The sequence below is a fragment of the Aspergillus oryzae genome, chromosome 2 (assembly GCF_000184455.2).
Source record: "Aspergillus oryzae RIB40 DNA, chromosome 2".
NCBI classification, from domain to species: domain Eukaryota; kingdom Fungi; phylum Ascomycota; class Eurotiomycetes; order Eurotiales; family Aspergillaceae; genus Aspergillus; species Aspergillus oryzae.
In genome coordinates this window covers 1263975-1289582 of record NC_036436.1, presented here as the reverse complement: position 1 = coordinate 1289582, position 25608 = coordinate 1263975, and the positions used below count along the sequence as shown (strand labels likewise).

The window sequence follows — 25608 nt, the reverse complement described above, 5'->3', positions numbered from 1 at the left end:
CTTTTCATTCCCTTCATTTCAGTTTGGTGAGAGATCACAGTCACTATCCCTTCCGGGTTCCAGCCATTAGGTAAGGGCGTCGATCTGGTATGCACGATCTGTCAATATGATAGCCCAATCATCTGTATTCATAGGATTCTACAGATTCCACACGCTCATAGACTGAATAGTATGGCCCAATTGGATGACTGAATATGTACTCTACTATCTGGATTTTAGCAGTCTATCAACACACCTCCTCTCCAACCCTAGCCTTTAGAAAACCAACTACTCTAACAGATCCCCCAACTTCCCTAAAGAGTCAATCCTCAGCGCAGCAAAGTCATCAAACGAACAACCCCCCATCTCATCAAACAACACAGCCAAAATCCCAGCCTCCCGCGCCGGTACAACATCCCGTTTCTCATTATCCCCCACATAAACCATATCCGACGCAACAATCCCATACTTATCCAACACAGCAGAAAACAGCCCCTCAACCTTCGACTTCCCAATCTGATTCGTCGTAACAAGCACATCAACATAAGGCCTCAACCCAAGTTCCTCCACAGTCCACAACTGCGCATCCTGCGGCCCCTCCGTCACCACAATAACCTTCTTCCCTCGCCTCTTAATACATTGAAGTAAGTCAAGAGCCCCCGGTTTCAGCGTCAGCGCTTCCCGTAGACTACGTTTATAAACATCCAAAAGACGATCCAGTCTCTCCGTCGTGACCTCTAATCCGTGGGCCCGGAGAAGAAGCGAGAACCGTTCTCTACGATACTCGGTTGATGTCCTTCCATCGGCGAATGCACCTGCTGTTGTTGAGACGAGGATGTCCCGGTAGGATGTTTTGAGATCGTCGATGTTGATATTCGGGTTTTCTTCATGGAGGGTTGTGAATACGGCTGAGGATGCTTGGGCTGATGCCTTGCGGAATGAATGTAGTGTGTCATCGAGGTCGAAGCCGAACCATGTTTTTGTGGATAGGGATTCTTTAATAGTGTGTGAATCTTGGTTGTGGTTGTTTTGGGACATGTCTTTTGGTGATGATGATGCTGACTTTTTTAGGGCTTTGTTGGGTCACTGCCACTTGGGTTGTTGGTTGTTTTTGCTACTGACTCATTGGTTGTGGGATTGTGTATAATTACCGCTAGTCAAGCTGTTACTGTAGTATATCTTATCTCGATTTCTACAGAATGAGTCAGTGGTAAGACGATGCAATGGGGCCGTTTGATGACGTGATGATCCGCGCGTGGTGTCGGTTTGCATCTGCTTTGGGAGATATATAGTAGTACAGTACGGGTAGAACTTCTTTAGTAGAACACGATGAGTATCTTGAATTCAAGAGAATCATGGTATATGTCTCCCCCTCCGTTTCTTTTACTTTCAACAAGCAGTACGCGTATATGTTTGATGTATTACAGCTTAATTGGTGTTGCTACAGCCAACAGTAGTTAAAGTGTTGACCATATTTGGAGGGGCTGACCAGTAGAATCTCTGGCTACGCTAGGAGTCCTAGCCTGTAACACCACCGAAATTGAATCTTGCAAAGTCAAAACTATATGTAAAGATTGAGATAATGGCTAAAGTTTCACAAAACTATTTTGAAAAAAAAAATGAGCCGTATTTTGTAGAGATATTAGTGCTAAGGCCATTTTCTTCGCCATGAAGATTGCACGGAGTATACCGCTTCCCTTCCCAGAAAGTGCCAGATGTTTGTGCTGTTTGCACAAAAGACCGCCACCCGCAGCTGTCACACGTGACGATGTGGCTGGAGATTCTTGGCACCTTTCATCATCACCAAAGTTCCTTGTCATGAAATGAAAAAAACAACGAACTCATTGTTATACCCTCGTTATCTTCCACTTTTCGAACAACACCTCACTGTTTAGTCTTTGTCCGACTGTTTGTTAGGCAAGACAAAGGAGGTCTTTATAAACAGGTTTTCAACGCGGTTGCGCGACTGCGAGTGATTGGGCAGCTTTCTTCACCTCTCTTCGTTATCTTTCCCCTCGGGCCGGACTTCGACTGCCTGAAATCTACGCCATGACTACGGTAGTTGCTGTTGGTACTCCCCTTGCGGAGGCCTTGAGTAATGTCATCCAGCCGAAGCTGGTAGAGATGGGATGGAGCTCCGACGGCGGCGATGATTCAGCGTTGACCGAATATGTGATTCTCATGCTTGTCAACGGCAAGACACAAGAACAGATTGCTGGCGAACTCTCCAACGATCTCCTCGGACTCGGTGAAGGCGATACACAGGCTCTGGACTTTTCACGATGGCTCTTTGAACAGGTCGAATTCCTCAACCAACAGATCAACGGCGGGGGTATTCAACCATCAATTGAAACCGACCCTGCGCAGGCCATTCCATCCTTTAACGATCAAGAGGCTGCCAACAACCAAGCGATGATGACTGGAGATGGCGCTATGGATGCCGATATGAGTATGGGCGATACCGGAGCTGCGAACGATACGATGTGGGTTTCTCCCTTCGATTCTGTGGTGGTGACTAGGGCTGACATAAAAAAACAATAGACCTACAGGACCGAAAGCAATGCGCAACAACAGACCAGCCGGCAGGGGTAGGATGCTCAACCAGATAAATCGGCAATTAGACCGTGGCGATTCTGCGTTACACCGCGTCCGCGGCCAGGGCGGTAGTGGACGTATCAACTCTCATGGCCGGGACCATACAAAGGGTCGCTTCCATCAGCATGGAGGAGGAAGGATGTCGGGCGGACGTCAGATGGGTGGAATGGGTATGGGACCCAATCAAATGCCGGGTGGCCCCGCAAACATGATGAACATGACACCGCAAGATCAGATGCATCTCATGTCTCTACTCGAAGAGCAGGCAAGGATGATGTCTCAGTTTATGCCTGGCTTTGTATCTCCAGCAATCAACCCAGCTTTCCAACAAAACGGACCGCAACAGGGCCGTTCATTGTTTGACCGCGTGGAACGCCAGCAGGGACGCCGGCCCTTTAACAAGAGAGACGACAGAAATGCCGATACCGATATGGACACAAAGCCTGACCAGGGTGGTGAGCAGGATGAAAGCAATACGGACTCGATATGTCGCTTCAATCTCCGGTGTACCCGGAGAGATTGCCCATTTGCGCATCAGTCGCCAGCTGCCCCCGAGGGCACTCCCGTCGATGTGTCTGACGCATGTTCTTATGGAGCCGCTTGCAAGAACAGGAAGTGCACCGGTCGCCATCCGTCGCCCGCCGTTAAGTCAGCGCACCAAGCCGAAGAGCTGTGCAAGTTCTTCCCTCATTGTGCCAACCCCCACTGCCACTTCAAGCATCCCTCGATGCCTCTTTGCAGGAATGGCGCAGATTGCTCGACCGAAGGGTGCAAGTTCACGCATGTTCAGACACCTTGCAAGTTCAATCCTTGTCTCAACCCCTCGTGCCCCTACAAGCACGCCGAGGGCCAGAAAGGAGCATTCGCGGACAAGGTGTGGACTGCTGATGGGCAAGAGAAGCAGCATGTGAGCGAGAGGAAATTCGTGTCCGAGGAGGACGGTGCAGAGGAACTGATCAAACCCGGTGGCGCCGAAGAGGCTTCCCAAAACAACCAAGAGATTGCGACATAACCAGAAGAGCGATCTCTATGATTTCTTTTGATGATCTCACAGTTAAAATTCCCCATGTGGTTTAATATCATATCATGTATTATTTTCCGTGCGGACGATGGGTGACTGGTGGCAAGGGCGTTTGCTTGAATTTATCTATAGGACTGGCAGAAAGAATATCAAACTGGCTTTGTAAATAGATCTGGATATCAATCATATCATGAAATTTCCGACGCCATTGCATGGCGTTGTTGTCTTCTTCTTCTTTTTTTTTTTTTTTTCAAACCGTTGTTAACCATCATACCATTAATACTGAACAGTACTGGGAAATTTATGTCATTTCCAGGCAATTTCACCGCCGGCCGTCGGCAGCCTGGAGCAGCTCACCTGATGGAGTAAACCAGCAACTTTCCCACCTTTTATTTTTCCAACCATGCTCTTCTTTTGTCCTCACTCGCAGTTTCATCCTCTCTAATTGCGGAGATGAGACTACCATGTGTCCCTAGCTGTGCACTAAGGGGGGTGCGCACGCCATTGGCGTTCGCCCGCATCGGCCAGAGATACTCCTCAACGTACGATGCCGCCGTCATTGGCGGTGGCATCACCGGTCTCACAGCAGCGTATCGGCTATCGCAGGACCCCAATTGCTCCAAGATCACACTATACGAGAAGGCTCCTCGTGTAGGGGGCTGGCTACTGTCAGAAAAGATTCCGGTCGAAGGTGGAAACGTCGTTTTTGAGTATGGCCCGCGGACCTTGCGGACCGCAGTCCCCTCGTGCCTACCCCTTCTCGATCTGGTAGAGTAGTCCATATATTGCCCTATCCTACGAATGGTGTCAAGAGCTAACACGTTCTACACCCTACAACAGCTCGTCGAGTTAGGTCTACATGATGACGTTCTCTTAACCAGCAGCTCATCGCCTGCTGCGCGCAATCGTTATATCTACTATCCCGACCATCTCGTCCGTATGCCCGCACCCGACCCCAATGCCGGACCGATAGAAAATATTACAAATCCGCTATTTGCTATGTTACGTGAGCCGGTCTTCGAGGGCCTAATTGCGAGTGCTCTCTTGGAGCCAGTCCGCGCTCCTCCGGACCACAAAACATTTAACTCCGACGAATCCGTTGCGGACTTCGTGTCGCGCCGATTGTGCCCGGAGGTAGCAGACAACCTCGTTTCAGCTTTGTTCCATGGTATCTATGCGGGCGACATAAGTCGGTTAAGCGCGCAGACACTGCTGGGTACCTTCCGGGACCTTGAAAATGATGACCGCCGAGTTATCGGAGGCTACATTAATTCTCTGATGTCGGATGTCAAGCTTATGGCCATGGATGACCTGTTGGCCTTGGAATCTGTCGCACATGAGAAACCTGGGATGTACTGGAAAAGCTTACGGACGCTCGTCAACAAGACTAGCGTTTTGACGTTGAAAGACGGTCTGAGCCAGCTCTCGGACGCCCTGGTCGACGCTTTGAAGAAATCCAAGAAGGTTGACGTGTTGGCAAATACGGACGTTAAGTCCATTACTCAGAACCCGATGACTGACGATCTTATTGTAAGCCACCGGAAGATGCTACTATTCCTTGTTATTGGATGGTCTACTAACACGTATATTCTGTAGGTTGGATCTGGACAGGACAGGTCTCGAATCCACAACCGCGTGATTGCTACAATTCCAGCTCCCGAACTGGCAAACAAGCTCGCGACTACGACAGTCAAAGACCAGAAAGTACCTCAAAGTACTATTCGGAACCTTCAAGAGCACAATTATGCTGTAACAGTCATGGTTGTCAACTTGTATTTCCCTAACCCAGACCTCCTCCCGGTCAGCGGCTTTGGATATCTCATACCGCGATCGATCCCTTATGAGCAGAATCCCGAGAGGGCATTAGGGGTTATATTTGGATCTGATTCTAGCGTGGGTCAAGATACTGCACCCGGCACTAAGCTTACAGTGATGATGGGTGGCCATTGGTGGGATGGGTGGAAAGAGTCCGATTATCCCGACCATGACACAGCTGTTGCAATGTCTCGTGCGTTGCTTCACCGGCATCTGGGCATTACGGATGCGCCCACTCTAACGAGCAGCCGGCTGCAGCGGAATGCCATTCCTCAATACACTGTGGGACACTTGTCTCGCATGCGCGAACTGTCTCGGTCCACACGGCACGAGCTTAACAATAGACTTACTCTGGCAGGAAGTTGGTATAATGGTGTTGGTGTGACGGACTGTATCCGACAGGGGTATTTAGCGGCGTCGTTCGGCGTCGGTGCTCGAAAGCTGGGCCCCGGTGACGGCGATCGCCCCTGGAGGAGGTTCGACTATGAAAAATGGGAGTTGGAGGGCGGCATCGTCACATCTCCTGTACGATGGGCTGAGGTGTACAGGACCGAGCGCAAACATTTTTGAGCTAGAGTTTCTTCTACTGAACTCTATGACCCTGTGTAATATAGACTCGTGCTAATCTCGACAACATATGAGAAAATTCGAAGTATTGAAGACTTGTCTTCTGAGATATAATGCGTAACGAGCTGCTCAAACGGGTCCATAGTGACTGATAGATACATCCAAGTCAAAGTAAAGAACAGACACGTGCCACATAGAATATGAGACGGATAGCCAGAGTCTTTTATTACTCTAATTCATAGGTCAGTGCCTCTGTATGAGTGACAAGGCGATCACTGGGATTTTCCATATCAGAATTCCTCGAGTAGTTGATAGGCGGTAGTACGCTGGTAGCTGCATATATGCAGTTCAGATTGAAATTCCACCCGCGATGTGGCCAAGGACCGTCTCACCAGATAAGAGCGGTTGTGTAGTACCACAGAGGCGCAAGTCAACTCGAAAAAAGTTTCGCGGGAAAAGTCCTTTCCGACTATCAACATCGATACCAATAGGTAGGCTGTCCATTATCGAACGGCCGCCGGAAGAACCGCGGTATTAACATAACATACGTGATCGATCATATGTCATATCGGATTCAGACTTTCTCTTCCTTCTCCGCAGAGTCGTCCTTCTTGTCACCGTTCGAATCAAATCCGAGTGCGTCAAGCTGGCGGATCAGTTCCTGGATCTTGATTACCTTCTCCAGTTGCTCGGGAAGCAGGGCTTCTCCTTGGTTCTTCTTGTCCCGTAGGTCGCGTGCTTGGCGGAGTTTCTTCTTCAGATTGCGCGCCTTCTTTTCGTTCTCGGCTTCTAGATCGACTGTTTCTTCAGATCCTCCAGTTGCCTTATCTGGTCCATTAGATTGCTTCTTATCGGCGCCGGAAGCCGGGGCACGCCAGTTGTCGATTTCGGTCACATTTTTGCCCTCGGTAGTAGCGGTTCCTTCCTGAGCTGCCTTTGCTTTCTTCTTCGCTTCCCTTCGCTTGGCATTCTTGTTACTAGCCGCCGTGCCTGTTTTAGCCGGGCTTTCATTCTCGTTTTTTAAACTTTCTGCACCAGGCACTCCGGTGTTACCACGGTTCTTCCAGGCTTGTGCAGCACGATTCTTATACAGCTCCACATCCTCAGGGGGGCGATAGCCGGGTCGAACACGAATTTCGCGGCGTTTAGAGCCATCGGCACGAACCGATGAGGGGATATAGCGTTCTCCGGTCGCTGCGTCCGTAGTAATTCCCGAGTTCGTGGAAGCCATAGCTGTGGGGGATAAATGTGGGATTCGGTAGGCTTTACTTGTGTTACCTCCGGTCGAGTGGAAGGAAAGTAGTTTAAGGAATATCCTGTAATTATTGGAGCTTCCGGGGGGATCTAACCGTGACGAGGTATGAGGCAAGAGGAATTGGGCCACAATAATTTTGTAGGGCCGAGTGCGTGAGTTGAGGTGGTTTCCTGAGGCGGCCACTCGGAGGCTCTGCGCACACTTCGTTCCGGCCGTCCAATCAGCGTCCCGGTGATTCCCGCTGCTTTTCGCGCCGGCCAACTTCGAAACTTCAACCTCGCATTCCTCCATTGTGACATAGTCCCCGTCTCCTTGCTGCCTCCCTCTCTTTTTCCGCCCTCATTCCCTAATTCAAACTCGTCACAATGGCCGGCGCTGTAAGTGATTCTTGCTTGGAATTGACTAATGATGTTCAATGGCTAACAACAGTGGTTACCGCTCCAGATTGCTTCCGCTATCTACCAGCATGTCTCCCCTCCCCGGATCACCCAACGACGGTCTCGTTGAATATTTCTTCGGTCTCGCTAACCTGTGATCTTTCAACGGTATTTAGGGGCCTGATCCGCAGGAACGCCGTTTACCTCACGGCCATCTTCACCAGTGCCTTCGCTTTCGAGATGTGCGTGTCGACCTGATATTGGTCTGTTATAACAGACTGCTGACCAGCTTTCCACAAACAGTGCCTATGACTCGGCCTCCAACCGCATCTGGGATGCCATGAACCGCGGCGTATGTTTCTAATTTCCGACCCTGACGAATCGGGATCATCAAGGACTATAACACTGACGGATTCTACAGCGTCAATGGAAGGACATCAAGCACCAGTACATGGTCAAGGATGAGGAGGATGACGAGTAAAGAAAAAGCAGTAATTGATGGAGCCATTCTGGGGAAGGTTGTCGGTCCCATGTTATAATACAGCCGAGCACTGGAGAGACATTGGTATATGCTGCGTGTGCCTTGTATGAAATAGATTTTTTAACACTGTATTCACCTCGGAATTCACTTGCTTCATTTTCCCTAACCAATCACTGTGCTCCTGCATTCACTTGTGGTCTATAAATTATGCTTCCGGTGGTGGGGAGAACATGAGCTGCAAGATGGTAGTGGCGCCAAGAGAGCCGTTGTTCGATGTCATACTTAAAGGATAAATCCAACGGGCAGCACAACCACCGTGGGGACTCGGACCTTTACAATCGCTCTTTACGACGAAATGCTCTTGCTTTGTTAACTCAATACCTTTTTGTTTAACAGTGAGTTCCCTTCGCTATCTATGAAAGAGGCGAAGAGTTTTGTATGAATGCTATTAATGACCTGAAAGACTTTATGGGTGGGTTTGCCCGTTGGGTTTGTTTTCGCATTTAATCCCACCAAATCTTTCCCCCCCACAGTGACATCGATCCCTTTAGAATGTCGGATCACTAAGCGTTCACTGATAGGTTTTTCTTCTCGTCTTTTTCCTTTTTGACTAGCCTCACCCTAATCTAATCAAACCCCGCTTTGCACATACCACCAAATTTCCCATTCGAGGAGCCTTTTAACGCACTCGAGAGATTTTGTTCATTCCTTATCGCGGTGGAACAGACCGGACTACAGTTCCGTCCCGCCACACGGAGCTGTTAGCTCGCCGAACACCCTCCTCACTCTATACCCGTGCAAATTGGATGCGTCTCGTCTTCTCAGACTAGAGACGATAAATGATGCTTACAGAATGTGAGAGGATCCTTGGTGAAGGCCTTCAACGGCTTCCTTCCAATCATAACTACCGCTACGGTCCCCAAGCAGAGAAAGATCTGCTCGAGCTCCTCTTCCGTTCGCTTACCGGTCATAACGAAGAACGCCTTCGACAACTATTCCCCGAGGGGCTGCCAACCGGGCCGTGGAAGCTAGCTGAAGCTCAGGGCGCCAAGGAAGGTGCAGAATATACCGAAGCTGCGCGGGGCAAGCGTTGTGGTCATATCTTCCGAGCCGGGGAGGCGACGTATCGATGCATCACTTGCGCTGCGGATGATACCTGCGTGCTTTGCAGCCGCTGTTTCGACTCATCCGATCACACCGGCCATCAGTACCAGATTTCTCTTTCCTCGGGGAATTGCGGATGCTGCGACTGCGGTGATGAGGAGGCCTGGCGACTGCCCTTGTTCTGTGCGATCCATACGGATAGCGGCGATAAAAAGGGCAAGGAGCGGGAGCAGGCTCCGCTCCCGCGGGAGTGGGTGGATAATATTCGGCTGACTGTCGCTCGAGCGCTCGACTATTTCTGTGATGTGCTCTCTTGCTCGCCGGAACAGCTGCGATTGCCGAAGACGGAAGAGGGTATCAGGCAGGACGAAGAGGCATCACGGCTACGTCCAGGGTGGTATGGTGAGGGTGACCTGGCTGAGGAAGAGCCGGAGTTTGCGCTCGCGTTGTGGAACGATGAGAAGCATACCATTCGCGATGTTGCTCATCAAGTGAGCCGGGCTTGTCGAGAGCGGGATTCCTTTGGAAACGATAGGGCGCAAGAGACCAATGATTATGGACGGAGTGTGGTTAAGTACTCGAAGGATTTGCAAAGGTTGTTGGCCGTGTCAAAGATTATCGAACAGATCAAGGTCACCGTTACGATTCGGTCCGCCCGGGATACGTTCCGCGAGCAAATGTGCGGGACCATCGTCGAGTGGCTGGCAGACATTTCTGGATGCAGCGTTCTTGAGGACAACGAGATTTTACGCCATACCGTCTGTGAGGAACTGTTGAGCCCATGGCGTCGCGGCAGCGGAGCCTTCAATGCAGATATTGGTATGAAAGGTATCGATGACCAGGAGAAGTCGGACAATGCACCGTATCGTACCGTAATGCTCACGGTATCTCCTCAGGGTCAAGTAGTATTGGCCGCGGATGATGATGACGAGGATGAGGATATCGAAAATGGCGATGAGCAGGGCGCAAACGAAGACGGTGAGGACGATGAAGATTTTGTTGAGGGTCATGATGATGATGCCGACGATGAAGACGAAGACATAGAGATGGATTTGAATAGGTTGCGCCAGGAAGTGGAAGATGAAGACGAGGATATGGTGATGGGAAATGCGGATGATGCACTGGACACTATCCAAGCTCTCTTAGGGTTCGCTCGTCAGCGACAGAACCCCGAACAGCAGCAAGAGGAGGAGGAAGAGGAGGAGCAACCACATGCAGAAGCAATTGAAACCGAGGCGCAGACTGCCCCTAATGATTCGGTCTCCAGTGAGACACACGATGATGTCTCGGCGTCTTACGTTCCCATCCCCAAAACACCCTCTGGTGTAGTTAAGCCTTCCCCGGCAAAGACCCCAAGTTACTGGCAAGTCAGATCGTCCGTACCTAAGAGAGGGGACAATGTCCCCCCATATGAGGATTTATGGCAGCGCACGCGTCTCGACTGGATGATTCTTTTCGACCTCAGACTTTGGAAGAAGACACGTACCGATCTTCGCGATCTCTACATTGGCACTGTCGTGAATGTCCCTCAGTTCAAGCGGATCATGGGCTTGCGCCTGTCTGCTCTTTACACTGCACTTGCGCAACTTTACCTGATTGCCGATAGAGAGCCAGATCATTCCATTGTAAACCTCTCCTTGCAGCTTCTTACCACGCCTTCAATCACGGAGGAGATAGTCCTTCGAGGGAACTTCTTGACTAAGGTCATGTCTATCTTGTATACTTTCTTAACTACGAGGCAGGTTGGTGAGCCATACGAGGTAAACCCCAATGCAACGCTGGCGTTCGACGCTGGTTCCGTGACAAATAGGCGCCTTTACCACTTCTTCTTGGATCTACGGTATCTTCTGCAGTCTGAGTATGTACAGAACCGCGTGCGGACCGAAGAACAATATCTCTGTCAGTTCTTGGATTTGGTCAAGCTCTCGCAGGGTATCTGCCCCAATGTCCGTGCCGTAGGGGAGCACGTCGAGTATGAGACGGACGCTTGGATTAGCGCATCTATTCTCATGCGGGAGATAAATAGGCTGTGCCGTCAAATCTGCGAAGCATTCCGTAATCCCGACGTCGACGGCGGTGAGAACTTGCTGCGAGCACTTAAAGTGGCTACTGTCTCCGCTGTTGCCCACTCCACTGGAATCGAGCGCAAGCGTTTTGACCAAGCGGAGATCAAGGAGTACGTTAAGTTCAAATCCTTGCCGTTCTTTGACTTCGAGGGCGACGATCAACCGGGTCAGGTTTCACGCCACCGTGTCGTAGACTTCGTCGTTGAACGAGGCTCTATCAGTTTTCATCATGCGTTGCACTACACTCTTTCCTGGCTACTTGAATGTGGTCGTAACATGAGCAGCTCTTTGATGCGCGATACCCTACTTGAGGCAGCACAGATTGCGAACGACAATTTTATTCATGATAGCAGCCTTGCCCCAGAGGATTTGCTTCTGTCAATGTTCGACTACCCTCTCAGGGTTTGTGCCTGGCTGGCCCAGATGAAGGCAGGCATGTGGGTCCGCAACGGGCTAAGTCTCCGGCATCAGATGTCACAATACCGAGGTGTATCGTCTCGCGATTTCGCATACTACCGTGATATCTTCCTGCTTCAGACGGCTCTGGTAACATGTAACCCAAGCCGTGTCCTCGCGTCTATTGCGGATAGATTTGGAATGGTTGACTGGATGACGAGGAACTATATGCCACGTGCTGGCTACGAAGATAACCAGATCATCGATGTCGCCGAGGAGTTCGTGCATTTGCTTGTCATCTTGTTGACGGATCGGAACTCTCTCACGGCTATAGATGATGGCGATGCCGCGATGAGCGAAAATATTCGTCGTGACATTGCACACGTTTTGTGCTTCAAGCCTCTATCATTCTCGGACCTATCGACCCGCCTCAGTGACAAGCTGCTAGACTCGGACATGTTCCAGGACGTGCTGGAAGAGGTAGCAGGGTTCCGCCCCCCTGAAGGGCTGAATGATACCGGCACCTTCGAACTCAAATCCCAATACATTGATCTCATCGACCCGTACAGCGCCCACTACACCAAAAACCAGCGAGACGAAGCGGAGAATATATATAAGGAATGGATGGCCAAGAAAACTGGCAAAAAGCCATCCGATGTGGTGTTTGAACCTAAACTCCGGCGTATCACTTCTGGGGCATTTATCGGACTTCCACGCTTCACAAGGACCTTGCTATTTGCCCAGATTGTTCACCAGTGTCTCGACTATGTTGTCTCCTCAAAGGAGTGCACACCGAACATTCCACCTACCCGTGTTGAGACTTTCTTGCAGGTTGTTTTGCACTTGATTCTTGCTGCTGCTCTGGAAGACAGCACTGAGGAAGATGAGATGACAGAGGAGCCGATGGAGTCATTCGTGTCTCACGCACTAACGAAAGATCGAACCACCCAGGCAGGCTACCTGACCATCGTTGGCCTCCTGGAGAAGATTTCCATCATGAGTGAATTCTCTGCTTGTGGCCCTAAAATCCGCCATATTCTTAAGAAGCTTTGGCAAAAACGTCCCCGTACATATGCTTCTGCAACAGCTGCGCTCAGATTCCCATTCGACAGAGTCGACACAAATTCTCCCGCTATTGACACCGATAATGAGAAAGAGATCAAGAAGAAGCAAGCTCTCGAAAGACAGGCAAGAGTCATGGCTCAATTCCAGCAGCAACAGCAAAACTTCTTGAACAGCCAAGGCGCGATCGACTGGGGCGAAGAAGATTTCAGCGACATGGAGTCTGAGCCTGAAGCTGCCCCTGAGACCAAGCTCTGGAAGTATCCGAGCGGCACTTGTATTCTCTGCCAGGAGGAGACAAGTGACTCCAGGCTGTATGGAACTTTCGCTTTGGTTCAAGATAGTGGTATCATGAGACAGACAGATATACGAGACCCCGACTGGATCCGGGAGGTGTTGAAGACCCCCTTGAGTTTGGACAAGTCTGCTGAAAGTGTGCGGCCTTTTGGAGTCGCAGGCGAAAACCGCACTACAGTGAAGCGGCTTGATTCAACTGGCGGGGAGGTTATCAGTGAGAAAGTCGGGTTGAGTAAAGGCTTTAATGCGAAGAATACCCTGCGTGGGCCTGTCACAACGGGTTGCGGGCACATCATGCACTATTCCTGCTTTGAAGTCTATTATACGGCTACTCAACGACGCCAGAGCCAGCAAATAGCGCGAAACCACCCCGAGCGTCTGAACTTCAACGAGTTCGTTTGCCCTCTTTGTAAGGCTCTGGGTAATGCATTCCTACCGATTACTTGGAAGGGCAAGGAAGAATCTTATCCTGGTGTGCTAAACACAACTGTGTCTTTCGATGATTTCATGACTGGGGAGGTCAAATCTGCTCTGTCTCACCCACGCAACTATGCGCTGCTCATGGAACATAACAAAATTCAACAGCAGTCTTATCAGGACCTTTTCCTTGACTACCTCAACAAGAGCTTAGTTCCCCCACTCGCCTCCAAAACAGAGCAATTAATGACTTCCCTACTCCCATCGACCGCCCATTATGTTCAGCAAGCGAGGTTGCCGGTGCCTGGTCTCTTCCCATCACAAGATGATCTTCCCGCTGCCAGTCCGCTCCAGCAGGTGTCCAGCCCAGGCGACAGCCCAATGTCCGAACTTCTGCAGATCTACAAGCGGCTCAAGCAGACGCTCCGGTTGAATCACATCTACTCAACGTTCAGCCATCACCCAGACACCATAAAGACAGATGACCTCGTCCACACTGATTCGCTCTTCCAGACTTTCGGCTTTAGCATCGCTGCGGCTGAAATTCAGCAGCGCGGGGTTGAATCGGAGCCAGGATCGACTGTACTGGAGAAGATTCCCCAATTAACCCTGACCCACCTCCGTGTTCTGGCTGAGTCGGCTTTGACATACGCCGCGGTTGGGTGCTTGCATGACAGCAACGGACCTCACACTCGTTCCGCTGATGAGATCCAGGAGATGCACCGCCAGAAGATTTGTCAATTATTTGTGGGTCATCCTTGCTTGAGTGGAACGGCGCTGTTGGATGATGTCCGCGAAATTGAGCCACTACTGGGCAAAGACATTTTCGTGTTCCTGGCCGAATGCTCTTTATCCCTGCTGCCGATTCTTAATATTGACATTCGCCATCTCATCCAAATGTGCTATGTCGCCGAGATTGTCAAGGTCGCTGTGACCTACATTCTTTGGCCCCTCGGACTGAAGGAAGAACTGGCACAAAATGGTGATGCCCATTATCTGTTGGATATAGAGCTTTCGGATGAGCGATACAAGTCCGCCAGGCAATTCTTCAACTCTATCGTTACGGAACTCAAGTCGAATTCCGTTGGACGGGCAGAAGGATCATCATTCCCTGCCGAGAGTGGCTATGTCAAGGACGGGGAGGATTCTGCAACGCCCGGCGTGGTCATTGCGTTGAGACGTCTTGTTTCAAGCTACGCATTGACGTTCCTGCGCAAGGCTGTCATCCTACTCCATGTGCAGCACGGGGTTGAATTCCCCAACACAGGGTTCCACGACTTGGGTGTGTCCGAGTTGGACCGTCTCACTAAGACCCTGCACCTTCCTTCGATCGATGAGATCTTTGCGTCTATCAGCACGGCGAGGAAGAGTGGCAGTCCTTTCGATGCTGTGATATCGGGTTGGATCTTCCACTGGAACGCCTCGCGCTCTGGCATCCGCATTGGCGATCACAAGTTATGGCCCAGTCTCTCGCATCCGGCCATCTTCGAACTCGTTGGGCTTCCCAAGTATTACGACAGTTTGATTGAAGAGGCCAACCGGCGACGCTGCCCGAATTCGAAAAAGGAGCTAAGCGACCCCAGTATCTGCCTCTTCTGTGGGGACATCTTCTGCTCGCAAGCTGTGTGCTGCATGGAGAATAAGATGGGTGGCTGCAATCAGCACGTTCAAAAGTATGTTGATCCTTGGTTCACTGCTATCACAAATGGTTACTAACGGTCTCTATCCAGATGCGGCAAGAATATCGGACTATTCATCAACATCCGCAAATGCACGGTGCTGTATCTCCACAACCACCATGGCTCCTGGCACTATGCGCCTTACCTGGACCGCCATGGGGAGGTGGATCCCGGCCTCCGCCGCAATCGCCAACTGATCCTCAACCAGAAACGATACGATCGACTCCTCCGCGACGTATGGTTGTCGCACGGCATTCCCGCGACGATCAGCCGGAAGTTAGAAGCTGATATTAACAATGGAGGCTGGGAAACTATCTAGGGGTAATGGACTTTGCTGAACGGACTTACCATTTCATGTACCTGTTTTGACGTCTCATGTGCAGTGGAGACTGACTTTGCATTACTATTCCCCTGTCTTGATCAAAAGTCATTACCATTACGACGGCATTCTGCATTATTGTTTCTTAATGACCTCATTCTCGGATACATATTTCAGTTGGCCGATTGTATGATTCGCTCTAATATAATTTTGAGTTTACCTGACAAGCGGAGTATCAATATACACATAGTAAACGTAGGGACAGTGGACACACCAAGCTACATGTGAAAAATACCCCCATACTAAGAAAAAGAGAGCAAAAAAAGAACAAAAAGCCACCAAAGCATCCTATAGAGAGCACCAACATAAAGGTACATAATTGTATGAGCATAAATAAAGTATAACATCTCCCACCAATGCCAAGAACCCTGACGTTACCTCCCTCTTCCTCTACTACTTTTTCTTTCCGCCGACAAGCTTTCCCCATTACCTCTCCCATTTCCCAACCACCACATACCTCAATACACCCAAAGAATGACCAGAGACTAAATGAGAATATCCTAATTCCAATACCCCTACCCGGTTACATTCCTTTCCTTTTCAATCTTACTCCCAGGTAGCCAAGCTACCTGTACGGATAACTTCAACCTCTTATCTCCCTCGATAACACGACCGACCAAGAAGAATTCCAAAGATGAACAACGAACAATTCCGCCGTCTCCTCGTCAACAACAATACCAATAACTCGACCCAGAAAGCCGGATCGAGTATATCTCCATCCCAAAATGCGTCTCGTGGTGGAGGCGCAACGCCTGCCTTGCTTGGGTCGCGGATGCGCTCGAGCATTCCTATGACGCCGTATGTATTTCCCATTATACACTTCCTAAAAAAGACACAGAAAGAAAAAAAAGAAAAGGAAATGAAAGAAGAAGAAGAAGAAATAACTAATGATATGATCCGACCAGTCGCTCAGTAACAGGCGTCGACTTCGCGCGCCAACTAGCCGAATACCGACGCGACGGACAACCACCCACGAAACGATTCCGGTCATCTGCTGCGCCGAAGGGCACGAAGTTACCAGCGGGGTATCAGGATCGAGCGGCGCGACTACGGGAGACAGGGAAAGATGAAGCGGACGGGGATGATCTTGAGAAGCGGATTAAGGCGTTGGAGGAGATGGTGAAGCTGGGGCAGATTGATCGGGAGACGTTTGAGAAGTTGCAGGTGGAGTTGGGGGTGGGTGGCGATTTGAACAGTACGCATATGGTTAAGGGGTTGGATTGGGAGTTGTTGAGGAGGGTGAGGGCTGGGGAGGATGTGGAGAAGAAAGAGGAGAAGGAGGAGGCTGTGGAGGAGACGGTAGGGGATGTGGATGAGGAGTTTGAGAAGTTGGAGGAGCGGACGGGGGAGGAGTTGCCTTCTGCCCCCAGGGAGAAGGAGAAGAAGAAGGGAATTATGGCGCCGCCGCCGGGGAAGAAGTCGAGGGATGAGATTTTGAAGCAGTTGAAGGCTAGTCGCGCTGCGGCTGCGGCTGCGGCTGCTGAGCAGCAGGCGGCGGAGCCGGCATTGGGGTCGAAATTTAAGAGGATTGGGGATTCAAAGGTGGAGAAGAAGAGGTGGGTTGAGCAGGATGAAAATGGGCGGCGCAAGGAGATTCTGCAGATTACGGATGCGGAGGGTAAGACGAAGAGGAAGGTGAGATGGTTGGATAAGCCGGGTGAAACGAATGCTGGAGGTCTCTTGGTTCCGGATAAGGATGCGAAGCCACTGGGTATGGAGGTGCCGGCTGAGGTTGCGGCTAAGGCGTCTGCTCCGTCGGAGGATGAGGATGAGGATGTTTTTGCTGGCGTGGGTGACGATTATAACCCTCTTGGTGATATCGGGAGTGGTGATTCCTCGGACTCCGAGGAGGATGGTGAAGTCGGAGAGAAGCCAGCCCGCACCACCGAAACAGCGCCGAAGGAGACGCCGAAGCCTTCGGGTGAAGCACCAGCTAAACCGCGCAACTACTTCTCGACTTCTACGACGGAGACTACTGAAGAAGATCGTTCGAACCCTCTGACCAAAGATCCCACCCTGCTCGCTGCCCTCAAACGGGCTGCTGCCTTGCGGCGAGCCGAGCCTTCCGCGGAGGACGAGGCTGGCGAGGAAGAAGACGCCGACACGGAAACACTACTTCGGAGGAAGAAATTCCTCGAAGAAGCCCGCCGTCGCGAGCAGCTGGATGCCATGGATATGGATCTTGGATTCGGAAGCAGTCGTGTTGAGGACGACGAAGACGACGAGGTGATACTGGAGGAGCGTGGGGGCAAGAAGAGAAAACGTGGGCCCAAGAAGAAGAAGGGAGATAAGGACAGTGTCTCCGATGTGATGCGTGTTCTTGAGGGAAGGAAGAAAGATTGAGTGCGATGTTTTATTCTATGCATTTTATGAGTTGTGATACCACTGTTTTGGATCTATGCATATGTTCGACATTTCCTTCTTTTCTTTTCTTGGTGTGTCTCTTTTCCTACACGTCTTGTGTCCATCCTGGCTCTAGGACGTACACTCTCTTTAACTATGGTTGGCAATCAGCCAGAGTAGAGGTTGAAAAACACGAAGGCAGCTTTACTTTGTGTGGAAGTCTGGCTCTTTCCTTATGTACAGACAATCCCTCTCAATACCTCCGACCAACATCCTCACCCTCTAATACCCCCATAATTCTCTGCATTCCCCTGCCCGCCAAAAACCTCACACCGTTTCGAAGCTCTCCTCCACCCCAAACCCCTAATCAAGACCATAGTTATGCGAAGCACCCGTTGCCCTGCCTCCTCCGACTACCTGGTAGAATCTACACAAGTTCGTAAACAAGAACAGTCAGATATAGATGGTTCAACGTACCCTTGCACCACAAGGTCTTATAGCCAGACCAGCAGCCTGCACCATAGGTGTCATAACACTGCTGACTGATGCCCCCCTCGTCTTTCTCAAGCAATTCTTTGGCGCTCAGATTATCAGTTGCTCGAACCAAGAATCGCCCATCTCCACGAGGAGTGTTGCGATCCGAAGTACTTGCACCACAGAATGGAGCTTCCCCTTCCCATATACAATCATTCCGGACGTCGTTCAGCGTACACCCCTCAGCGGCTGCATAGCTAACGAGAGAGAAAGAAACGAGAAGAGCTTTTAAGTGCATGTTTGGACTGGGTGAGAAGATGTGGGGCAGAAAGTAGCTTGAAGTATGTAGAGAGCAAAAGAATGATGAAGATGAGGATGAAGGACGGAACTCCTGGAAGGGGAACTTGAAATGCCTTTATATAGGGCAGAACTGGGACCGAAAGCGAGCCTTCGACAATCCGATATTCAATAGTAGCTTCTTTCGGTCCCTTGGCGACATGATTTGAGCGGGACTTCTGACTATCCGAATACCTGTCTTCTGGGTGAGAGCAACAGCAGAGTCGATCTGATATCATATCAGGTATATAATGTGATCTACTTGCGTAGTATGAGCTGAGGTCACTCACATACATGGTACTACTGTGTTATCCCCATGGAGCGGGTGTGCTTGGCCAGTTCTCCACCTAGTGTTCTGTCTGTCTTATCCAATGAGGAATTCTGAAGAGATTCGACAAGTATGGATTCAAAGCGTCTAATAAGGTAATGAATATTCGAAACAGTGTAGCTCATCTCATATGACTTGCTAGGATCTCCGGTCACCTGGGAATCAATTCCCCGTTCCGATAGATCCAAGTACTTAGTATTGAGATCCATCCATTGACATTCAGGTGGGCTGGAGGATCTCAGCGAGGGTGTTATGTGGCTGTTGACATTGCACATGCATAGTCATTGTATAAATTGGATTGTTTTCCATGATTCATGAACAATGGAAAGAAGAACTATTGATGTTTTATTGCATAGACCCACAAGGTGTGGAGAACAGCTCAGCCAGCCATGAAGGTTGAGACCCGGACCTGAGATTGAGAGATACAAGAGCCTTTGCCTATCACTTTCTTCAAGGCCTGTAATAGTTAAATTGTTATCCCACTGCTTACCTCCATCATATGTCTATCATATTGCCAACCCCAGCAAATCCTAGATAGAACAGTCAGTGAATGATCCGCGACGAGTCCAAGGGTAGAAAAGTGCGGAACAAGACGGCTTCTTTCTGCTTTAATAAAGCGATTCTCCTCTCTGTAATGGAATTGTTGGAAGAAATGATTTGAACATGATGTACCTTAGTGAAAGTCAGGTCAACCCTCGATCACAGTACCTTGGGAAAGAGATAGTAGATTTCACGACGTAGCTATATAAGGTGAGACCGTAGGGTCTGATCATAGGGACTTTTGGCCTAGTAAAAAACGTGCCTGTCCGGACACGCTTCACCGTGGTCCTCTATTTAGGGGTTTAAGAGAAGTGGGGTGATTATCGTCGGTTATTCTTGATCAACTGCTTTCGAAGATTCTTTATTGATGTTAGATGATGAGTCTTGAATTTTCTCGTATAAAATTAAATATCAAATATATTATGGACAGTCTCTGGAAGTGTAAAGCTGTTATTATATTACCGGGTAGTTTGATAGGATTGAGGAGAGGATAAGAGAAGTGAGGAACGGGGGTATCTAGAGTTTCGATATCCCGAGAGTTTTCCTCACAAAACATTTAATCTTATTATCAGTACAGTCAATCTACTTTGTGAATTCTACCGAAGGCTCGGCCGGGGACGTTTCGACCGGGGATATAATACAGTTTGTTTCTACTCCATAGTTAACAGTAAAAGCTCTACAGTATTGTATATATCGAGAATAATCTAATAAATCTCTCATGGGTTTGAAGAATTGTCTTGTTAGATAGAACCATGTCTGATACACGAGAAATATGTACAGGCCATATTTATCAATCAAGTACCATATCGTATATATCAGAACAACCTCGTACGGAGTACAGAGGGCATACAAGAGCGCAAAGAATCCACAGTGCGGACCTCACCGATATACGGATGGTATGGTCGCCACCACATCGATGCTCGGCTATATTCCGCCCAGGAAGAGACGATGCTAGCGGTAGGCTATACTCAGCCTCCCCTCACTAAACTACATTAGCACGAAGTCTAGAGAAACTGTGTTCGGGGCATGTATCCGGGGCGGCATGAACCATAATTGGCCAGATGAGAGAAGGCCTCGTGTACCCTGCAGGAAGCGATCAAGTTCAATTCAAGTATCGCATCGTAGCACCATGGCCGAGGGCTTACTCAGCCCTGTGTGACGGAACTTTTCCCCTCAGGATGGATTGCAATACCAATCATCAAGTGGTACTGCCCTACCCGAGACTCTGACAGGCATGACTCTGTCAGTGATTGAAATGCCGACTGGTCAACCGTCTGCGACAGAGAATTAATCTCCGCACGGACGGAAGAATGTCAATGGTTGACGTGGGAGTCAGTCCACGCAAGGATGTATGACGAAGGAGTAAGAGACGCCTCGGGGAACATTCCTCGTCTGCTTCTCAACTCACTAGTCCAAGAGGAAAGGCCGTTCGACAAGAAATCTCTGAAGGTTCTCGCCACTGGCCAGAGCATGTGCGTCTCCATATGTGGATTCACTGGAAGCGCCATGGTGGGTGGTGACGGTTGTCATTGGCATAGATTGACTTTGGGCGGCCAAGTTAGACGTGGGCCCCGAGAATCCAACCAAGAAAGACCGACACCGAGGGCCACCGAATTGATAGGCTGGGCCAAGGTTATGGTTGACAGCCGCTAAAATGGAAGACCCTCAAGGGGGGCGTTTGATCCATGGCACCCGAGGAGAAGAAGAAAGAACGAGAAGTTCCGACGATGGAACTGACAGCAGAAACAACATCGATGCCTAAACATAGGGGCTATATAGACCGTCTTTGGCTTCCTATGAGACCAAAAATAGGAGCGGCAAGCGATCAATATATTGAGAAGGCTTGTGGCTTGAGGCACACGTCACCTGTGACGAGGGAGTTCGTTCGCTTTTGTTTCAGATGTGGTGGCCGAACGGGCGCTAGAAAACGATGATTGGATTTAAGTCCCGTTAGGCTTGATGCTTAACTTGGGCCCGGTGGCCGATCTGAACAGAGATCTCGAGGTACCTGTACATACGTTCTTTGCTGACAGACAGAGAATATCCCGAGTTTTGAATCATACCTTTCTACTCTGCAGGAAATCTCAATATTGACACATCCAACCCTGAGAATCTGATGTGTAAACAATACGAGGGACCGGAAAAGCCGTCATGAAGATTACCCGATGGACAAGGTCTGGACTGCCAATGGATCCTCGGTGGAGTGGACTTGACTAGTGTAGCGCCTCTTTAGTCTCCTGCATGGTCCATGTACATCTCAGTACAATCACTTCCTCTCCCACACCGACAATGTGTGTTCGTACCTGCATGTCGGGTCGAGTCGCGGTACTTTTGACTGGCTGTCGACCTTCCGACTGTCCGACGGAGGTCCCCGATCAAGGAGAGGAGGAAAGGAAGGAAGATGAAAGATAATACATTGAAGATTTTATTCCTAAGGGTATATGCCGATGTGACCAGTATCATGACACCGACAAAAGCAACCCCTGGTACTACTGATTAATGCATGTAATTAACATGGTGTCCGAAGGTCTGCCCTAAAGCTCTCATTCGGTGCCACTGGCGACGCATCCGTGGTTCCGACAGGAGCTGCCACTCAGGCACAGGAACAGAAATCCATGGGAAAATGAATAAATAATAATAATGCCAATCATTCTCCAAGACTGCCATGAGAAAATAGTCCCATTCCAAACCCAACTAGAGATAAACGAGTATAGTTCAAAAATCAAAACAAAAGTCGAGGATACTTTTTCCACCAGACAACCAAACTAGGGCATGAGGGGAGGGGAAGCCCTATATAACCCTTTTAACTTCCTCCCCCTCACCTCCTACTTTTCCTTCTCCCTCCTTCCTCTGTACCTCATTCTCTCATTCTCTCCTTCCCACATTCATTATCTGGTATTGTCCTGTGCCGTGCACGGTCAATCAGTCATTCCTTTGAGAAAGTACCGCCTGACCACCATCAAGCGCCACTGTCTTTTTATTTACCCGACCTTCTTTATCTAGAGAACCGGTCTTCTCTTGTTTGCACAAAGTTTGAGGAAATACAGAAGAAAAAAAGTCCCATCACAATGGTCTCCTTCACCAAGCTCATCGCCGCCGGCCTCCTCGCCTCCGCCGCCGTGGCCGTCCCCCACGGCCACCAGCACTCCCATGTGCACGTCACGAAGCGCTCCTCCAGCAAGCGTGGTGCCGCCTACAACGACGCCTCGACCGTCGAGACCCTCAGCAGCAACGGCGCCATCTCCTGGGCCTACGACTGGAACATGATCGCCTCCGGCAGCCTGCCCTCCGGCGTCGAGTTCGTGCCCATGCTCTGGGGCCGCAAGATGTTCGGCGACTGGTTCACCACCATCCAGACCGTGCTCAGCAGCGCCAGCGGCTCCAGCTACATCTTGGGCTTCAACGAGCCCGACGCCAGCTCCCAAGCCGCCATGACCCCCTCCGAAGCCGCCTCGTCCTACTCCACCTACATCACGCCCTACAGCGGCAAGGCCAAGCTGGTCACGCCCGCCGTGACCAACGGCGGCGGCGACAACGAGGGTCTCGGCTGGATGCGCCAGTTCCTCGACGCCTGCACCGACTGCGGCATGAGCGTGCTCGCCGTGCACTGGTACGGCGCCTCTGCCGACGAATTCAAGACCTTCGTCCAGGAGGCCCAGGAGCTCGCGTCCAAGTACAACCTCGAGGAAACCTGGGTGACGGAGTTCGCCCTCAGCAGCGCCATGACCGCCGGCTCGGGCACCCAGGAATCCACCGATTTCTTGAACGAGGTTATCCCCTGGCTCGACTCGCAGAGCGGCATCGGTCGCTATGCCTACTACATGTGTGCCGATGGCTTCCTGCTCGAGGGCAGCGACCTGAGTGCCAGTGGAAAGGCCTACACCTACCAATCCTGATGGGCAAATTCCCCTTCGGTAAATATTTCACAATCAAAAAAACAATCAAAAAAATACGGATTAGAAAATTAGGCAAGGAAAGGGATCGGTGTTACTTTTTTTGGGCCAGGATTGGCAAGGGTTTATTCAGTTGGTTTAACTTGGGTCCGTTACCTTTATTCCATGGAATCCCGGTGTAAGTAGGAGTTCTCCCTCAGTTCGGAAATGAAGTGGACCAAACAATTCAAAAACAACTTTTCAATAAATACAGTAAATTCTAGACCTTGTCTCAGACTGTAGTCACTAGCTGCAGTTCCCTAAACCAACATTTAAAACCATCACCCAGGATACCAACAAAATACAATAAAAAAAAAGTAATAAAACTCCAAAACCCCAAACGCCAATCCCAATTTCCAATCCAAAGAAATGTAATTAACAATTCCATCCCAAAAACAACCCTCAAGTGTCCGTGTCTCGAACTCCCCACTTCGACCCATGGTTGTCTTATCCGAGATGCAAGCGCATTGGTCCACGCACACAAGTCAAACCAGGGATTTGTTGAGATCTGTGACAAACAAAGACGGATTGGGAAGGGGGGCCGTCGATTAGGAGGGGTTTTGTCTTGTTTTTTCTTTGCTTTGCTTTTGGGTTCTGTTATTAATAGATTTGGGGTTTGGTTTGTGGTGTTCTTTGGGAAATTGTGAGTTAGGGTTGTGATTTAGGGTGATGGGTATGTAAGGTTGTGAAGTTTGTGTGGGTGTCTGCTATGTCTAAATTGGGGATCGTCGTGGGTTATATTATTAGATTCCTAGGGTGTCGGAGAGAATGAGACATTGTATACACTTGGGAAATATATTGAGTTCTATAGGACTTGTTATACTTTAATTATTGAGAAATAGACGCCAAGATGGTCGGTGTCATAGCTGATCAAGTACCGAGGTATTGGTAGAATGCAATGAAAATTCGCATTGAATACACTTATCTTGTTGTAGTAATTGACTTTAGTCCTTGATTATACCCTGGATAAAGATTCCCTAGACTTAGGATGCCATATATTCAATATGATGCCGGATAAAATGCGCGATCGATGTCGTGATTAGGGCTCAGGATACTTTGTACTGTCAACTGCAGAGAAGGACCACATTCCACGATCGGATGAATGGAATGCTCGATATGAATATAATCTTAAGTCAACTTTAATCTACTTATACCTTAACCTAGTCTGGACATAGTATTCCCTAGTCCGTCATATCCCCTCTGTGAATATTAGCAGGGGAATGGGGTATGCAGGTTACATTCTCTATTTGCTTATACCATCACTATATCTCAAACTAGCGTGAATGGCACGGTAAATTCCCACCTTCAGAGATCTATATGAAGGACTATCTTTTGTCTGGTATCTACCTTCCAACAGCCTTCGAGCTAGAAAGAGACTTATCTCGTCTCTGGGTTATTAATCTAGCACCTCTCAAGCTAGAAAGAGATCTATCCCGTCTTTCGATCAGCGGCATCAACTATCCCAAATCCTACAGACACAACATGAATCGCTAATTTGATAAGTGGTATTGCCTTCTAAAGATAATCAAATTAGCAGGTGCATCACAATGACTGAGCAGCTTTTGCCCAGCGGCCCAACATTAGTTAGGTCGTATCTCAGAGCAATTACCTATCTTAAAGCCCATGCATGTATAATCCTAATACATATCCGGGCATGTTCCCGACGCGAAAGCAATAAATGTGTCATTTGCAGAGTTCCGCAAACAAACGCAGGCCGTTGGCAAATGTACCCTACAATAGCAAGGGAAAGCAGAAAGCCTTGCAAGAATGAACGCCAAAGAGTCAAAGCTGCTCAAACCATATCGGGCCAAACTCTGGGACGAGTGCTTGAAACATGAAACCCGAACGGAAGCAAATGCATTTGCCTTGAACAGACTTGAGACATGTTTTAGCCGACAAGGCCTAGGATGCTGAAATGGGGCAACTCCTCAGCCTAGGTTACAATTATAACTGCGAGGTAATTCGTTATACCCATCCATTATCCGCACCTGAAACTCAGTCAAGAGGGTTTAAACTCAACGTCTCCCTTCACGAGAAAATTATATTGCGAGTTTACATTTACTCGGCCCAGAAGCTATAGCCGCGTATGGTTGGGAGCAGATAACCTCTGTTTAACACGCGCACCCGTCGATACTCGAAATCATATCGTGAGCTTGTGTATCTCT

At 49.5% G+C, this 25608-nt stretch overlaps 9 protein-coding genes across 9 annotated transcripts; 7 read left to right on the top strand and 2 right to left on the bottom strand.

The window, feature by feature from the left end:
- Positions 1-267: 267 nt before the first annotated feature.
- On the bottom strand, positions 268-1017 carry AO090001000504 (HAD family hydrolase; the record flags this gene model as incomplete). Its single annotated transcript, XM_001818964.1, has 1 exon — positions 268-1017. One exon carries the CDS (start codon positions 1015-1017, stop codon positions 268-270), a length of 750 nt encoding a protein of 249 aa, XP_001819016.1.
- Positions 1018-2028: 1011 nt separating this feature from the next.
- On the top strand, positions 2029-2571 carry AO090001000503 (uncharacterized protein; the record flags this gene model as incomplete). Its single annotated transcript, XM_023234580.1, has 2 exons — positions 2029-2462; positions 2559-2571. 2 exons carry the CDS (start codon positions 2029-2031, stop codon positions 2569-2571), a joined length of 447 nt encoding a protein of 148 aa, XP_023089689.1.
- Positions 2572-2713: 142 nt separating this feature from the next.
- On the top strand, positions 2714-3586 carry AO090001000502 (mRNA-binding protein NAB2; the record flags this gene model as incomplete). Its single annotated transcript, XM_001818962.3, has 1 exon — positions 2714-3586. One exon carries the CDS (start codon positions 2714-2716, stop codon positions 3584-3586), a length of 873 nt encoding a protein of 290 aa, XP_001819014.3.
- Positions 3587-4048: 462 nt separating this feature from the next.
- On the top strand, positions 4049-5980 carry hem14 (oxygen-dependent protoporphyrinogen oxidase; the record flags this gene model as incomplete). Its single annotated transcript, XM_001818961.1, has 3 exons — positions 4049-4363; positions 4436-5125; positions 5192-5980. 3 exons carry the CDS (start codon positions 4049-4051, stop codon positions 5978-5980), a joined length of 1794 nt encoding a protein of 597 aa, XP_001819013.1.
- Positions 5981-6551: 571 nt separating this feature from the next.
- Positions 6552-7523, bottom strand: AO090001000499 (putative RNA binding protein Pym; the record flags this gene model as incomplete). The annotated part of the gene is made up of 1 exon (XM_001818960.3): positions 6552-7523. One exon carries the CDS (start codon positions 7521-7523, stop codon positions 6552-6554), a length of 972 nt encoding a protein of 323 aa, XP_001819012.3.
- Positions 7524-7597: 74 nt separating this feature from the next.
- On the top strand, positions 7598-8090 carry AO090001000498 (cytochrome b-c1 complex subunit 9; the record flags this gene model as incomplete). Its single annotated transcript, XM_023234579.1, has 3 exons — positions 7598-7851; positions 7913-7961; positions 8031-8090. 3 exons carry the CDS (start codon positions 7598-7600, stop codon positions 8088-8090), a joined length of 363 nt encoding a protein of 120 aa, XP_023089688.1.
- An 842-nt stretch (positions 8091-8932) lies between these two features.
- Positions 8933-15430, top strand: AO090001000497 (putative ubiquitin-protein ligase E3 component (UBR1); the record flags this gene model as incomplete). Its single annotated transcript, XM_001818958.3, has 2 exons — positions 8933-15105; positions 15163-15430. 2 exons carry the CDS (start codon positions 8933-8935, stop codon positions 15428-15430), a joined length of 6441 nt encoding a protein of 2146 aa, XP_001819010.3.
- Positions 15431-16124: 694 nt separating this feature from the next.
- Positions 16125-17833, top strand: AO090001000496 (uncharacterized protein; the record flags this gene model as incomplete). The annotated part of the gene is made up of 2 exons (XM_001818957.1): positions 16125-16288; positions 16396-17833. 2 exons carry the CDS (start codon positions 16125-16127, stop codon positions 17831-17833), a joined length of 1602 nt encoding a protein of 533 aa, XP_001819009.1.
- Positions 17834-22579: 4746 nt separating this feature from the next.
- On the top strand, positions 22580-23407 carry AO090001000495 (glycoside hydrolase family 128 protein; the record flags this gene model as incomplete). The annotated part of the gene is made up of 1 exon (XM_001818956.3): positions 22580-23407. The coding sequence occupies one exon, from the start codon at positions 22580-22582 to the stop codon at positions 23405-23407; it is 828 nt and encodes a 275-aa protein (XP_001819008.1).
- Positions 23408-25608: the final 2201 nt, after the last annotated feature.